The 13,524-nt window shown below is 58.4% G+C and overlaps 1 protein-coding gene across 4 annotated transcripts in view; it reads left to right on the forward strand.

Moving 5' to 3' along the window:
- The first annotated feature begins 69 nt into the window (after positions 1-69).
- The window catches only part of RAB40C (RAB40C, member RAS oncogene family), a 36,938-nt gene continuing 23,483 nt past the window's right edge, over positions 70-13,524 (forward strand). For 3 of the 4 annotated variants that reach the window (XM_064592250.1, XM_054507405.2, XM_064592249.1), the window contains exons 1-2: positions 7,269-7,343; positions 7,499-7,720. In XM_064592250.1, the coding sequence (XP_064448320.1) occupies positions 7,579-7,720 (142 nt within the window). In that variant the 5' untranslated portion in view covers positions 7,269-7,343; positions 7,499-7,578. Of the gene's footprint in view, positions 6,938-7,268; positions 7,344-7,498; positions 7,721-13,524 lie in introns of those variants that run through there. The other variant, XM_054507404.2, reaches the window with a different exon arrangement.

Here is a 13,524-nt window from a genome sequence, read left to right on the forward strand (position 1 = left end):
CCAGCCAGGCCCACAGGCCTCTGCTCTATCACTGGCTGTGTCTGCCTTGGGACCCGCCTCCTGACCTCTGGTGATGGCATTGGCCACCCAGTGCCCACCAACCCCCCTCCTATCGCACCCAGAGCCCCCGCCTCTGTCCACCATGCCTGCTCCCCGTGAGGTGAACTGGCAGGTCTCCCTGGTGCTCCCAGTGGCCCCACCCTGTCATGGCGTGGAGGGACCCCTCCAGGACACACTCAACGTTCTTGAGGCTGACCCCAAGCATCTCCTTGCTTGAGGGGGTTGCACTTCTGTGTCCCTCGCCCAAGCCAGCAGCCCCGGTGAACCAGGGCCGTCCGGGAAGCCGGGCGGACGCACCCTTAGCCTGGGTCACACAGGGTTTGCGTGGCGCCCCCTGGAGAGATTGCTTTGCACGAGGAGCTGCCCACGGGCCTTTGGGTCTCCCTGTGTGAAGCCAGGCCACACGGGGTGCCCGGAACTGCCTTGCTGAAGACCGAGCACCCATTCACCTTGCCACCCTGTCCCTGCCCCGCGCCCATGCAGGAACAGGCCCCTTGGCCAAATCTTCCATCTCCCTCACTGGCTTCCCACAGAAGCAGACAGCTGCTGGGCAGACACGTTTGTGGCCCCCAGTGTGTGGGGGGGGTCCTAGCATTCAGGTTGCGTCTGCCTGCTGGCCGGCGTGGAATCTGACTGTGGGTGTGAGCCCCAGCATCCCCAGGGGGAGGAAGCCCGCACATGCAGGTGGCATCGTGTGTGTTTTGCCATCTTGGAGTGGGACACGTTTGTGCTGTAGCCTGCACTCCTTGGCTGCAGGCCACAGTGGGGAGCCCGTGGGCAAGGTCCCACCAGCCCAGCGTCTCGGGGAACAGGTCCTAGCTCTGCCTTTTTCTGCTGTGACAATAAAACCTCCCACCTGTTAGGAGTGCGCCCCTCTGCCTTCCCATCGCTACATGGGCGGTAGGCCTGAGGAGGCCCCCCACCTTCATCCGAACTTTGGTGGGGGTGCGGTGAGGTTCCCTTTCTCCTGGGGTCATGGGGCAGCTGGCCCCCATTGTTTGTCCTGAGGTGTTTGACCCCTGTTTCTTGTTTGATGCCAAGCTGGGGGGCACCCCATCCCCTGAAGCAGGACTCGCTGCAGGTCTGATGCCTTGAAGGTGTCCTGGCATGGGCGGATGGACCCAGGGCCACTTGCTGTCTGGTTTTGGCCTTGCCCTGGTATGGGGGACAGGGCCGAGGGCAGGGACGCAGTCCTCCCTGGGGCAGGAGGGAGCTGCCCTGGCTCTGGTGAGTATGTCGCCTGAAACCTGTTGGCTCCACGCAGGGCAGAGGCCCCGCCTGACTGGCTTTCCCCCTCCTGCAGCTCTAGGACCCTTGGGTGGGCACCTGTGTGCCTGGCATCCTGGCTTTGTAGGGAAGGGCTGCAATCCGGAGAGGTCAGCCTCCACTAAAGGGGAGCCCTGCAGGGCCCCTGTGGCTTCCTTGGTGCCTCTCTGGTCTGAGGCAGGCGGGGAGAGGCCCGAGGGGATGCGAGCAGTGCAGGGACCCCGCAGAGGCCCAGAAGCCCCCGAGGAGAGTGTGCCCACACCTGCCCCCAGGCCCCTGGAGCCTGCTGAGAGCGGCCTCCACCACCTGTCTTTCTGGGGCTGCCTCCCCAGTCAGCAGATGCCACCTCTCTGCTTGGGGCTCTGGCCAGCCCACTGGGCGGTGGTGGCCACGTCACAGGCCTCGTGTGGCAACTGTCACCCTCTGTGCTGGGTTGCCTCTTCCTCTCCTGAGGGCAGCGCCGGTTACTCCAGCCACTTGCTGCCACCGAGGGATGCCGCTCCCACCCTCCCGGGAACAGCCTTAATCGGTGGGCTCTCTTGTCCCCAGCCCAGGTCTCTGACCGCCTCTGCCACGCTGACCCGGGCAGAGCCCTGAGGCCGGACCTCAGGTCGCCCCAAGAAGTGGACGTTTCCTTTTCAGTTTCAGCCACTTCCCACTCAGGTTCTCAGGGTTGCTGGAAGAGAGCAGCCTCCCGCCCATCACAGGAGATGAGCTCAGAGAGGGATGGTGACTAGTTGAAGGCCACACAGCAGGCAGGTCTGAGCCCCACAGTGCGCTCCCTGCCACCCCCCCACCCCGTGAATGAAAGCTTCCTACTTTGACGTGTTTCAGATGCACGGAAACCGCACACTGTACTGTTCAGCGCCCTGACCCACATTCCCCTTTGGTCACATTTTGCCACATTTGCTTTTTTATATTTCTTTTTTTTTTTTTTTAAGATTTTATTTATTTATTTGAGAGAGAGAGAATGAGAGACAGAGCATGAGAGGGAGGAGGGTCAGAGGGAGAAGCAGACTCCCCGCCGAGCAGGGAGCCCGATGCGGGACTCGATCCCGGGACTCCAGGATCATGACCTGAGCCGAAGGCAGTCGCTTGACCAACTGAGCCACCCAGGCGCCCTGCTTTTTTATATTTCTGCTCTACTTTTTCCTGAACCGTCTGATCATCAGTTGCCCCTGATTCTACCCCTAACATGTTCTGTTCTGAAGGACGGACTGAGCAGTCACGGCACAGTGAGGGGAATTGGGGTAGTGTGGGTGGGCCCCCTTGCCGGGTGCCCCAATGAGCTCTGCGGCAGCCTCTCGGCAGGTGGCCTGTCCTGGCCACAGCCTGGTGCCAGCCTCTCACGACATGGGCGTGGAAGATACAGCCAGTCACTCGGTAGGATGTCCCTCTGTGGGGCTCATCTGATGATTCTCACCAAGAGATTCAGCACGTGTGCTCTTGGCACAAAGAACACGTAAATGCCACTGCTGTGTCCTTTCTAGGGCGTCACCTTGAGAGGCACACAGTGTCTATTTGTCTATCCTGGTGATGTCCACTTGATCACCAGGTTCTCCTCTGCAAAGCCACTAACCCTTTAATAAGTAATTTATACAGAGGTATTTGCGACCGTGTGAATGTCTGCCATTCCCCATGCTCTGGTCCACTAGCTGCAGCATCCACCCTTGGTTCTTGCTGGACGCACACAGAGAGGTTTCTGGGTTCCTCCACTTGTGGGGTTTCATGGGAACGGGCCTCTCCCTGGCACCAGTTTTGAGCTTGGCGCCAGGTAACTGAAACTTTCATGGGTGCTCCCAGAGAGCTTGGGCACAGAGCTTTGGGGCCAAGGTCTGTTTGCCCTAAGGGGTAAACCCCGGACCCTTCTTGGAGAGCAGGGCTTGGGGTCCAGCATAGAGGGCAGTGGGTATCGTGGAAGGGAGGGCAAAGACCACTTCAGACTACTTCCTTTGTTCCCCTGCTCCCTGCCTGGACAGGAGCCGGGTCTGGAGGCCTGGCTTCCATCCTTGCCCAGAGCCAACCCAGTGTGGCAGCTGCAGGGGAGACTGGCGGGGGCGGTTCTTTACTAGACACTTCCTGGGTCTTGTGGGCCAGGGGTACCCAGAATTACCCTTGACCATCTAATATGTGGGCACCTCAGCAGGGCTAGCCCAGGACTTGCAAGCAGGGGGCTGTTCTGGGCTGCTTCATTGTTAGCCCGAGGTCCCTCAGTGGCAGGGATGCAGTCCTGTCCCTTCCTCAGACCCTAGGACCGGGCCTGGCACTTACTGGGTCTCAGAATGGCTTTGCAGAAGGGCATGCCTCTTTGTGGAAGGCCGGCTCCTCTGTCCACAAGGCCTCCTGGATACCAGGGAGTGGCACCCCTCGGGCCACCCCCATCCCCTGGACTGGCCCTGCTGCCCCAGACCCTGTGGCTTCCTTGGTGCCTCTCTGGTTTGAGTCAGGGAGGGGAGAGGCCCGAGGGGATGTGAGCAGTGCAGGGACCCAACGGAGGACCAGAAGCCCACTCTGCCCCCAGGATCACACCCCTGCACAGGCCCCCAACCTACAAAGTAGTGATGGTCGCACCTGCTGCACAGGCTGTGTTGGGAAAGGCTCAGTCAGAAAACATAGGTGCTGAGCCCAATTCCTCTCTTTGTCCTGGATGATGGGAGAGCCGGCAGTGGGGCCTAAAGCCGTTGGAGTCCCTTCAGGGGAAGTCCTGAGAGGGGTGAAGGACGCTTTTAATTTAAGTTCTCTGGAAAGGGGATGATAATAGCTTCTCACCTGTCACTCCTTCACCCCAGGGAACCCCCAGGCAGCCTCAGAAACCAAGAAGGAAATTATTAACCTCACAGTGCTTCCGGTCCCTGGACAAGGGTCTTGGTCCTTCAGAGCAGGGAGTAGGCGGTGCTGGGACAGAGGCTACAGTGAGCTCTGCAGGAGAGGTCCAGCCCCATCACCCCTGAGGACCTTCCCTGACCTGCAGGGTTGAGGCGTGGGGGCGGGGGGGGGGGGGCAGGTGGAAGCCAAGTGTGAGCTGCCAGCCCCCTTGTTCTGTGCCCGTCAGTACTCAGTCTCTGGCCCCTCTGGGGATTGGGCCCCCCGCCTCCCAACAAGACCCTGCCCCCTGGCTGTTTCTGTAACATCTGTGTTGTGGGTGGATGTGCCTTTCTGTAAATGCTGGACGTGCATGTGCTGTAACCCAGCATCCGGGGAATGGTCATTGTCCCGGGGGAGGACATGGCCTAAGCAAATGTACAAGCAGGGCCGTCAGGGCTCCTCTGTGGATTATGAATGAGCCAAGAGGCCCTGCCCATCCCCGGCCAGCCTCTGTTCTCCTGTGTCCCGGCTCTATGCTGCCCTGGAGGACAAGAGGAGAGCCGCTCCCTGAAGGCAGGTGAGGAAGGCCCAGGTGCTGCTCACCCAGCAGAGGGACCAGGTCATCAGGAAGCTCCCCAGGCACCAGGCCAAAATGAACCGGCAGTGTGCACATGGGCTCACTTCCCAGTAAAGGCTGTCTGCAGCTTGGGGGTGGGGTCAGTCCGTGTGGGGCCACTCCTGCTAGGGTCTGCTGTCTGAAAGCCACCTGCTGCTGGAGCTATGGCCCAGGTTCAGTGACCCCTTGGGAAGAAAGTTCTTGCAACTGGTTCCTTACCTGCTGAGAAGACATGCTAGCCGGGCTGTCCTCAGTGCGGCACAGTGGGTCATGGTCATCATGGTGACATGCTCCCTCTGCACAGGTCTGCTTTGTAGACAGCCCTACCTGGTCTGGTAAGGGCTGTTTGACAACTAATTCTTTATTATTCTTAACAGCTTTATTTTTATTTTTAAAAAATATTTTATTTATTTATCAGAGAGAGCACAAGCAGGGGGAGTGGGAGAGGGAGAAGCAGGCTCCCAGATGAGCAGGGAGCCCGATGCGGGGTTCGATGCCAGGACCCTGGGACCACAACCTGAGCCGAAGGCAGACGCTTAACCGACTGAGCCACTCAGGTGCCCCGATTAACAGCTTTATTGAGGCATATTCATCCATTTTGTGTGCACAATTCAGTGATTTTTGTTTTACAGTGAAAAAAGGTGCTTTTATTATAACACGGGGACAGGACCCGTGGGCAGAAAGAGTTGCCAATTCAATGATTTTTAGTAACTTTACCAAGTAGTATGACTATCACGAGCTTCACATCACCCCAAAAAGAAACCCTGTACCCAATAAGCAGTCACTCACCATTTCCCCCTTCCCTGGGGCCCTGGTGACCACTAATCTGCTTTATGGATTTGCCTGTTCTGGGCATTTCCTATAATTGGAATGCGGCACAGATCAGTACTTTATTCCTTTTTATGGATGAATACGTCCATTGTGTGGCTAGGCTACATTTTGTTCACCCATTGATCTGCTGATGGATGTCTGGGTTGTTTCCACCTTTTGGCCACTGCGGATAGTGCTGCCATGAAGAGTCCGGTACAAGAGTTTGTGTGGATGTGAATTTTCTTTTCTCTAGAAGCTGAACGACTGCACTGTATGGTATTTTTATACCTAACTTTTTGAGTCACCCGCTATTAGGTGTCATATATATGTTCTCATAAACAAATGTTATCAATGAGGAGAAAGTCACTCTTGATCCCCAACCCCAGAGCAAATGACGCTGTCCGTCCGCTGAGCATACGTCCAGACCTCTTCCTATGCGCTCATCGTTTCTCTATACCTAAAACCTTCAGTAAAATGAATTTTTAGAAGCGTAAATACTGAAATCATCCTGGATAAAGCATGCTGTCATCTGCGTTCTTCTCGTCTCGCGTCCGTATAGGGCTGCACGAACCCGGCTGATCCAACAGCTCCTTACCATTGGACCGGGCTGAATTACCAGCCTGGACCACCGCGCTCCGAGAGGGCTGTTCCCGCGGGCTGGCCCGCAGCGATGCTGCCGATCAGATGGGTGGAAAGGGTATTATTTCGATTTCCCATTTTGCAGAGTGGAAGTGCGTCTTCACACGCGTTCCCAGGTCCTTCATACTTCTTTGCCCATTCATCCTGTAAACAACTGCGGAGTCACCTCCTCCTGGAGTCCCACGCCCTGCCCCTGACGGGACCCCTACCCCGCCTGACCTGCTCGGACCCGGGGGGCCGCGTGGCTCCGGCCACGAGCCCCTGGGGGTAGAGCCCTTGCAGCCATCCGCCCTGGCGTCCAAGAGCAGGCGCCCAGGGCGCAGCCGAGGTTCGAGAACATTGGGCCTGGGCGACCAGGCGCCGTAAGCTAGGGGCCCATGGCCCAGGCAGCCGCCCACTCCCGCCCGCTCCCGGGATAGCTCTGAGCGTCGCCCCGGCGGCCCCGCCCCCGCCGAAGCGGAAGTCCCGCCTCCCCGGGCCTCTCCGAGCGCTGATTGGCCAGCCTCGGCCCGCCACGCCCAGTCCCCGCCCCACCGCGGGGAGGGCGGCTCCCGGGAGCGCAGTTCCAGGGGGCCTCGCCACCCTCGCGGGGGTGTCTGCGGGAGCAGCGGCTGCACCTTGCTAGGGGCTTTCGTTCTCCGGGACACAGCCGTGTCACCTCAGCCCGGGACCGTCACCATCCTGCTCCCGCCCGCGGGAGGGGGCGTATGCAAACAACCTGAAGCCCCAAGCTCCTGATTGGTGAGCGTGTAGGGAAAGGGGCGGGAAGCACGGGGCGAGTGGGGTGGGCTGAGAGGGGCCGTGATCGACGTGCGGGCGGACCAGTGGCTCTGGGCCAGAATCTTCCCCAAAGCTGAGTGGGGCGCGGTGGGGGCGGGCAGTCGTGACGGATGTGCGTACGGACCAATGGCCACGGGAAAGAGGCGGTGGGTGACCAATGGCGACGGCGTGTAGGCGGGGCGACCGGAGGCTTAACGGTGGAGTGTGGGAAACGGTGGGGGGGGCGGGCGGTCGTGACGGACGTACGCTCCGGCCAATGGGCCTGGGCGGGCGGGGGCAGCCAATGGCGGCGCTCGGGCCGGGGGCGGGGCGGCGGGGCTGCGCGGCGCTGTGCGGGAAGCGGCGGGGCGGCGGCGGCGGTGCTGAGGTAAGGCGGGTGGCGGCGGCGGCGGCGACGGGTGGTGGCGCAGGTGCGGGCGGACGGCGCGGGCGGGCGGACGGCCGGCGCGGGCGGGACCTGGCCCTCGCCGCCAGCCCGGGCCTCGCCGGCCGCCCCCGCTCACCCGCGCCCCGGGCCCGCAGGTCGGTCCGAGGCCTCCTCCCCGCCCTGCTCCCGCGGCCAGCGCCGTGGGCATGCGGGCGCGGCTTGCGCGCGCGTGAGGATGGGGACGCAGGGCAGCCCGGTCAAGAGCTACGACTACCTGCTCAAGTTCCTGCTGGTGGGCGACAGCGACGTGGGCAAGGGCGAGATCCTGGAGAGCCTGCAGGACGGCGCGGCCGAGTCCCCGTACGCCTACAGCAACGGTAAGGCCGTGGCGCGGGCGGCCCTCCGTGCAGCGAGCAGGCCTGCGGCAGCTCGCGATGTGTTTTCTTTCTCAGGCCTGTGTCCTCCGGCGAAGGCCCGAGCCCCGGGGTGGGGGGCGGGGAGCAGCTGGATCCAGAGCTCGCAGTATGCTTGGCCCTGGCCAGGTCAGATGGAGGCCTTCAGCGAGGCGAATGGCTTTGCAGTGGGCCCCTGGGTCCATCAGAGCAGAGCAGCGTGGTGGCTGTGGGCACGCGCCATCCCAGCCCCGGAGTGACAGCGCCCCAGAGGGTGCGTGAAAGTAGGTATGTTCCGGAGACCGGATGGAGGTACCTGAGGGGGAGCGTCCAGCGGTGGGGGTCCCACCGCCACCGGGGTTCTGTGCAGTCCAGGTGGAGAAGCTGGGACAGGGGTGCCAGGTATGGCTAGGGTTTTCCTGTGACCCTGTGGAATGTGTGTGCAGATGGGGTTCCTCAAAGGCAGGCTGACCCTGTGAGACAGTTGTTACTCAGTGCTCAGGGAACCGGCACCTTGTGCTGGAAGGAGATGCCCACCCCTCAATTTCTGGTTGCGTTGTTCAAGTACACAGGTAATACACATCCCCAGCGCTCGTCCCAGCTTCCATCAATTTACATCTTTCATGTAGGAAAAAAAGCAGCTAACGTGCCCAGGGGATCATTGTGGTCAGAACCTCCTCTGTGGTGGGGGCCCTGTTCCAGGCCACATGGAGGTTTTTTTGAGGGGTACCAGGAAATCTGCTGATAGCATGTCAACATCCAGTCTTTGTAAGGGCCTTTTTCTGATTTTACTTCTTCAGGTCTTTGTTCGCCACACCCTTTGTTACTTTGTTTCTTGGACTCTTGTCAGTCCTGTCTGACTGCTCTGAGCATTTGTTGTTGGCTAGGTTGTTGCCTATAGGCAGCTGACAGTGTGTGGACATGACCCTTTCATTTTAGGACTTGTCAAGGTTGTTGGATCACCTGCACTGGCTAGATGCCCTTCCTGCTGGACCAGCTTCAGCTGTAGTTAGCTGTGCTGGATTTGCACGGTGCCACCTCCTAAAGCATGTGCTCTCAGCCCCACCTTAGAGGAGATGGCTCGAAGGGCAAGAAAGGGGGGGCCCTGGATTTGTTTTTAGGTGAGGGAGAGCCTCCATTGGGGCCTCAGCAGGCCCTTTCATTGGTTACTGCCACCTCAGTAGACGCTTGGCAGTGACTGTCAGAGGTGTCCTTCCTGACTTAGTGAGTGGTTGAGTTGCTTTTCCAGTGGTAGCATTGCTTCCTGGAGCCCCACTCCCGGGAGGCTGGTGATGCATGTTGAGAAGAGCGTGAGAAGGCTAGGGCTCGTCTGGGGCAGCGGTGTTTTCCTGGAACGTTCATACATGCTTCTGAGGATCAGCTCGGCCTCACCGTCAGGGACTCCAGTCGGGTGCGGCGAGCTCTCAGGGAACACAGAGCCGCTGGTTGGAGAGATGGGACCCACCTCCTGTGCTCTCTGTTGGGTCGTGGTGGCTGCCACAGTTCCTAGGACACATTGACTGAACTAGGGTCAATATTAAGTAAAACATGGTGACCTGCCTGCGACAGTGCAGTTGTCGGAGACTCACAGTGAGCCTGGTCTAGGGTGAGGGCCATCTGCCGGAAGTGGTGAGGAAAGGAGCACTCACAGGTCCCTGCCATCACCCCAGCATCAAGTGGAAAAGGCAAAGTGCTGGCCTGTGTCTAGGATCCTTGAGGTTACGAAGCGTGCAGCACGAGGGGCGGCTGTGTGTGGTCAGGGCTCAGCTCACTGACCCTGGTGGCCAGTGCTGTGTCCCTGGGGAAGTGGGCAGAGGGGAGAGCAATTGCTTCTGCTCTGAAGCCTTCCTAAGGGAGACCCTTGAGGGTTTTGGAAGCTCTGGAGCAGCTGGTTCTCATGGTTCCCCATCACGTGAATTTGTTCTTTGTAAGAGTTAATACCTTCCAGGAATTTTTAAATTTCCGATTCTCTTAAAAGGATATACATGTATTTCTTTTCTCTCTTCATTGTTAAAAGTGCTTAGCACATTTCCAGGCTTGTTTTCTGCCTAAACTTGCGTGGTTCCTCTCACCAGGAGCAGATGACCCATGGCAGGGAAATCCCCACTTGGTGAAGGACGTGTAATCAAACTCCTTTCCTTGGGCCAACCTGATTACTTACCTGCATCGAAGTCTTGTCTAGCTCGTTCTTCAGACAGGTACATGAGTGCACATCATTCTTCCCAGCTCTGCAAACACGTGAGTCATTGAAACGGCCTTTTCTAGTGCTGACACCTGAAGCAGTGACAGCCTTATGTGACTGTGTGCCCACACCCATGGGAGCCTGCAGCAGGCTCTTGGTTTGTGGTTCATAGGTCCCTGTAGAGCTGGAAACCTTCCTTTCGGGAGGCTTGAGTTTCCTCTTTTCTGAACACACAGCAGTGGTTTTAGAGGAGGCCTCTGTTCTGTTGGGGAGACAGCAGAACACTTTGCATAGAGGTTCTGCCCGGGCCATCCTCAGGGAAGTTACACTCCAGAGCCTAAGTGTCAAGGAGGCTTGGTTGTGAAAGTTGGCAGGAATGAGGCGCAGGTGTTTTGTGAGCAGCTTATAGTCCTGAGTAAACCCGCAGGTCTGACTCTGCTCTGGGGCACTGGGAGCCCAGGGACTGTCCTTCCGCGGTGCACAGGCCTGGTCCCACTTTTCTGAGGCCAGTGAACATTCAGGGCAGTTACATGCTCTGCACCTTGGCTCCCACAAACCTTCACATTGAGGGTTGGGGACCGGCAGGAAGATACACTGGGGTTGATATGCCTGTGTCCTGGGAGACTCAAGAGTGGATGTGAATCCATCTCCATGTCTGCTCATCTGGGGTCAGTGTTGGTGGGAGCTGCTGAGTGTACTTTGAGCCCAGGGCCTGGGGGGCGGGGAAGGTAGGAGGAGCGCAGTGTTGGTGACGGGTGTGGACAAAGCCAGGCGAGCATGAGGTATGCTGTGAGTATCTGGGGCCTGCTGGCTGTTGGTGTGTATGGGACCAAACAAAGCCTGCTCTGCCCAGGGAGGAGCAGCCCACTTCAGCAACCCGATGGCTAGGCTGGAGCTCATCATGTCCCCCAGCTCCATGGTTTTTCACTGGACAGTTCTTTTTTTTTAAGATTTATTTATTTGACATAGACACAGCGAGAGAGGGAGCACAAGCAGGGGGAGTGGGAGAGGGAGAAGCAGGCTTCCCGCTGAGCAGGGAGCCCAATGCGGGGCTTGATCCCAGGACCCCGGGATCACGACCTGAGCCGAAGGCAGACGCTTAACGACTGAGCCACCCAGGCGACCCTTCACTGGACAGTTCTGAACATCTCTTCTCACCTGGCTGGAAGTTGGTTTCTATCCTTAGTGCAAACCCAAGGAGAGACTGCATCTCTAGATGCGCCACCATGCTGTTTTCCTGAGTCAGGATGGGTCTCTGGTGTCTCATCCGCTGTTTTATCCCTGGTGTTGGTGTGAGATGTATGCCCAGGAGGCATTAACTGCTGTGTGTCCTAAATGAACGAGCAGCCTGTGTGCAGTGTCTCTGTGTTGACAGAAACCTGGTGTTGGTTGCTGGGTCGTCCTTCGTCGTCCCTTTTCTTCCTCTGTGTGTGGTTGGTGCTTGTGTCTGGACTCTGCCCATTTTTCTGGGCAATTTACTGGGATTTGCCTTTCTGTCAGATGCCAGGTTCCAAAGAGGGATGTTGGCCTGGGGTATGATGTGTGCCCAGCATGGTCACAGTGCTGGGCTCCCCCAGTTCTCTTTCCATCATCTAGGCGTCTCTGCCATCCTGTGACGGAGGCACCATCATTGTCCCATTTGGCAGATGAGAAGCTGAGGCTCAGACAAGAGAGTGTAGCTGCCGTAGGCAGTGCAGGGCCTGGCGCCCGTTGTCTCCCTAGGCACTGGCTGCCCGACCCCCTTCCCCTGGGCAGCTGGTCACTGAGTTCCTGGTTGACGCTTCTCTCCAGGCTTTGTTAGGCAGAGTATGGCTGCTGGGCACCTGGTGCTGACTGGCAGGGATGACCCTCTTCTCATCACAGACCCTCCCCGATACTGGGGCTGCCTCCTCCCTCTGCTCTGGGGCCTGGGACAGTCACTGAGGCCCATTTGTTCTCCCTTCACTGAGCTGCTCCAGCCCTGCCTGCCTCCCTCCTGGCCGAGACCAGTAGAACAGAGCCCTGACAGCTCCCGGGGTCAGCTGCTAACCAGGGCAGCAAACCACCAGTTTCCAGAGAAGTTTCCAGCAGGTCACAGAGTGCCACACATACACCTATCTGTGCAGGGCTGGGATTCCTAGCTCCCCCTTTGCCAGAGGCACTCATCTGCTATGTGTGCCGCGTAAAGATCAGCTTAGCCCAGCTTGACGGGGTGGCAGGCCGGGAGGCGCAGACTTCTGTATCTGCTTCAGATGAAGTTAATTAGGCCGGTTGGTCATTTGAGCTGGCATGGCCTTGCCTAAGTTGTCCTAAAGTAGGTAGAATATTTAAAATTTTAAATTTTTCCCCCAGCCTTGAGCAGTTTCCGTAAGCTCAGGCAGGTCAGAGAATATCTGCCTCAGTAGCCGGCACATGGCGTTGCAGGGCTGACCTCTCTTGCAGGGTGCGCTGTCACTGTGACATTGCTGTGTCATGTTCCCATCAGCAAGTGTGGCTTGGTTGATGAAGTCAACAGAAATGTGTTTCAGGAAGGAGACCCCAAAAGGGAGCCAAGGAAGTAGGTGGGAAGTGTTTTTTCGGGTACTTCCCCTCCTGTTGTACCTGAATTGTACCTGGTCTGGGACCCGTGGCCAGTGAGGAGGAGGAGCGGAAGGCAGAGGGTGGAGTTGTAGCCAGGCCTGGGGAGTGGGCAGCACCTGGTGTGGGTGTTGTGGGGTCTGGGGCCACATGGGTCAGGGTGTTGCCATCTGCCATATGGAGGAAGTGGGGTAAGGTCTCCATGTCCAGTGCCCTGGTTTGGAGCAAGGTGGCCCACGGGGCTGGGTTTGCTGCCCTGGGCATTCAGGGGAAGGAGGCTGAGAGTGGGAGACTGGGAAGACTGGGTGTATGGGGTCACCCTTCGAGTGGGAGGACATGGGCTCCTTAAATCCTTTGGGAATGAGAGTAAATACAAGCGAGCATTAGGTGTAAGGAGGTTGTTAGTTACGGTTGTGCTCTTATAGGCCTGGTAATGACCAGCGAAGTCTCATGTCCGCAGCGTGCGGTTCTATTCTGCCAAGACTGGAGTATTGAGTGCCTTGTCGACTTTGGGTGTGCATCCTTTGGAGGGTGGGAGAGGGACAGGAAGACAGAGGTGGCCAAGTAAACCTGGCACCAGTGGGTGTGGCAGGGACCCAAGGACACGACCGGACAAGCTTTGGCCCTTTGTCTGGAACACATAAGCGGGGGGCGCGGTTTGTGCAGGATGGGTGGGCGGTGCTCAGAAAGATAGGGCTTCAGGGTTGTGAGGAAGGAGGGAAGGACAAGAGGGGTCTAACCAAGAAGGAGTGCAGAGGGCCTGGTGTCAGGAGGCCAACATCTCTGAGCAAGAACAGAGAATGGCAGGAGGCCTGAATCCTGGGAGCAGGCAGGGACTTCACCGATTTTGAGAAGTGTCAAGAGTACAGACATGTCTGGGCACGTGAGTTCATGTGGACCCTGGACAGAGATCTTGGCCAGGTGATAAACACACGTCTTTGAGCCCAGGAAGCCACCGGAGTGGGTCAGAACAAAGTGCTCTGGATCGGGATCGGTAGCAGTGCTGTGACGGAGACGGGCCTGCACTCCCATATAGTAGTTTCTGGGGTCG

The sequence above is a fragment of the Mirounga angustirostris genome, unplaced genomic scaffold, assembly GCF_029215605.1.
Source record: "Mirounga angustirostris isolate CCGP_5_RB_7025 unplaced genomic scaffold, mMirAng1.0.hap1 SCAF_5, whole genome shotgun sequence".
In the NCBI taxonomy this organism is placed as follows: domain Eukaryota; kingdom Metazoa; phylum Chordata; class Mammalia; order Carnivora; family Phocidae; genus Mirounga; species Mirounga angustirostris.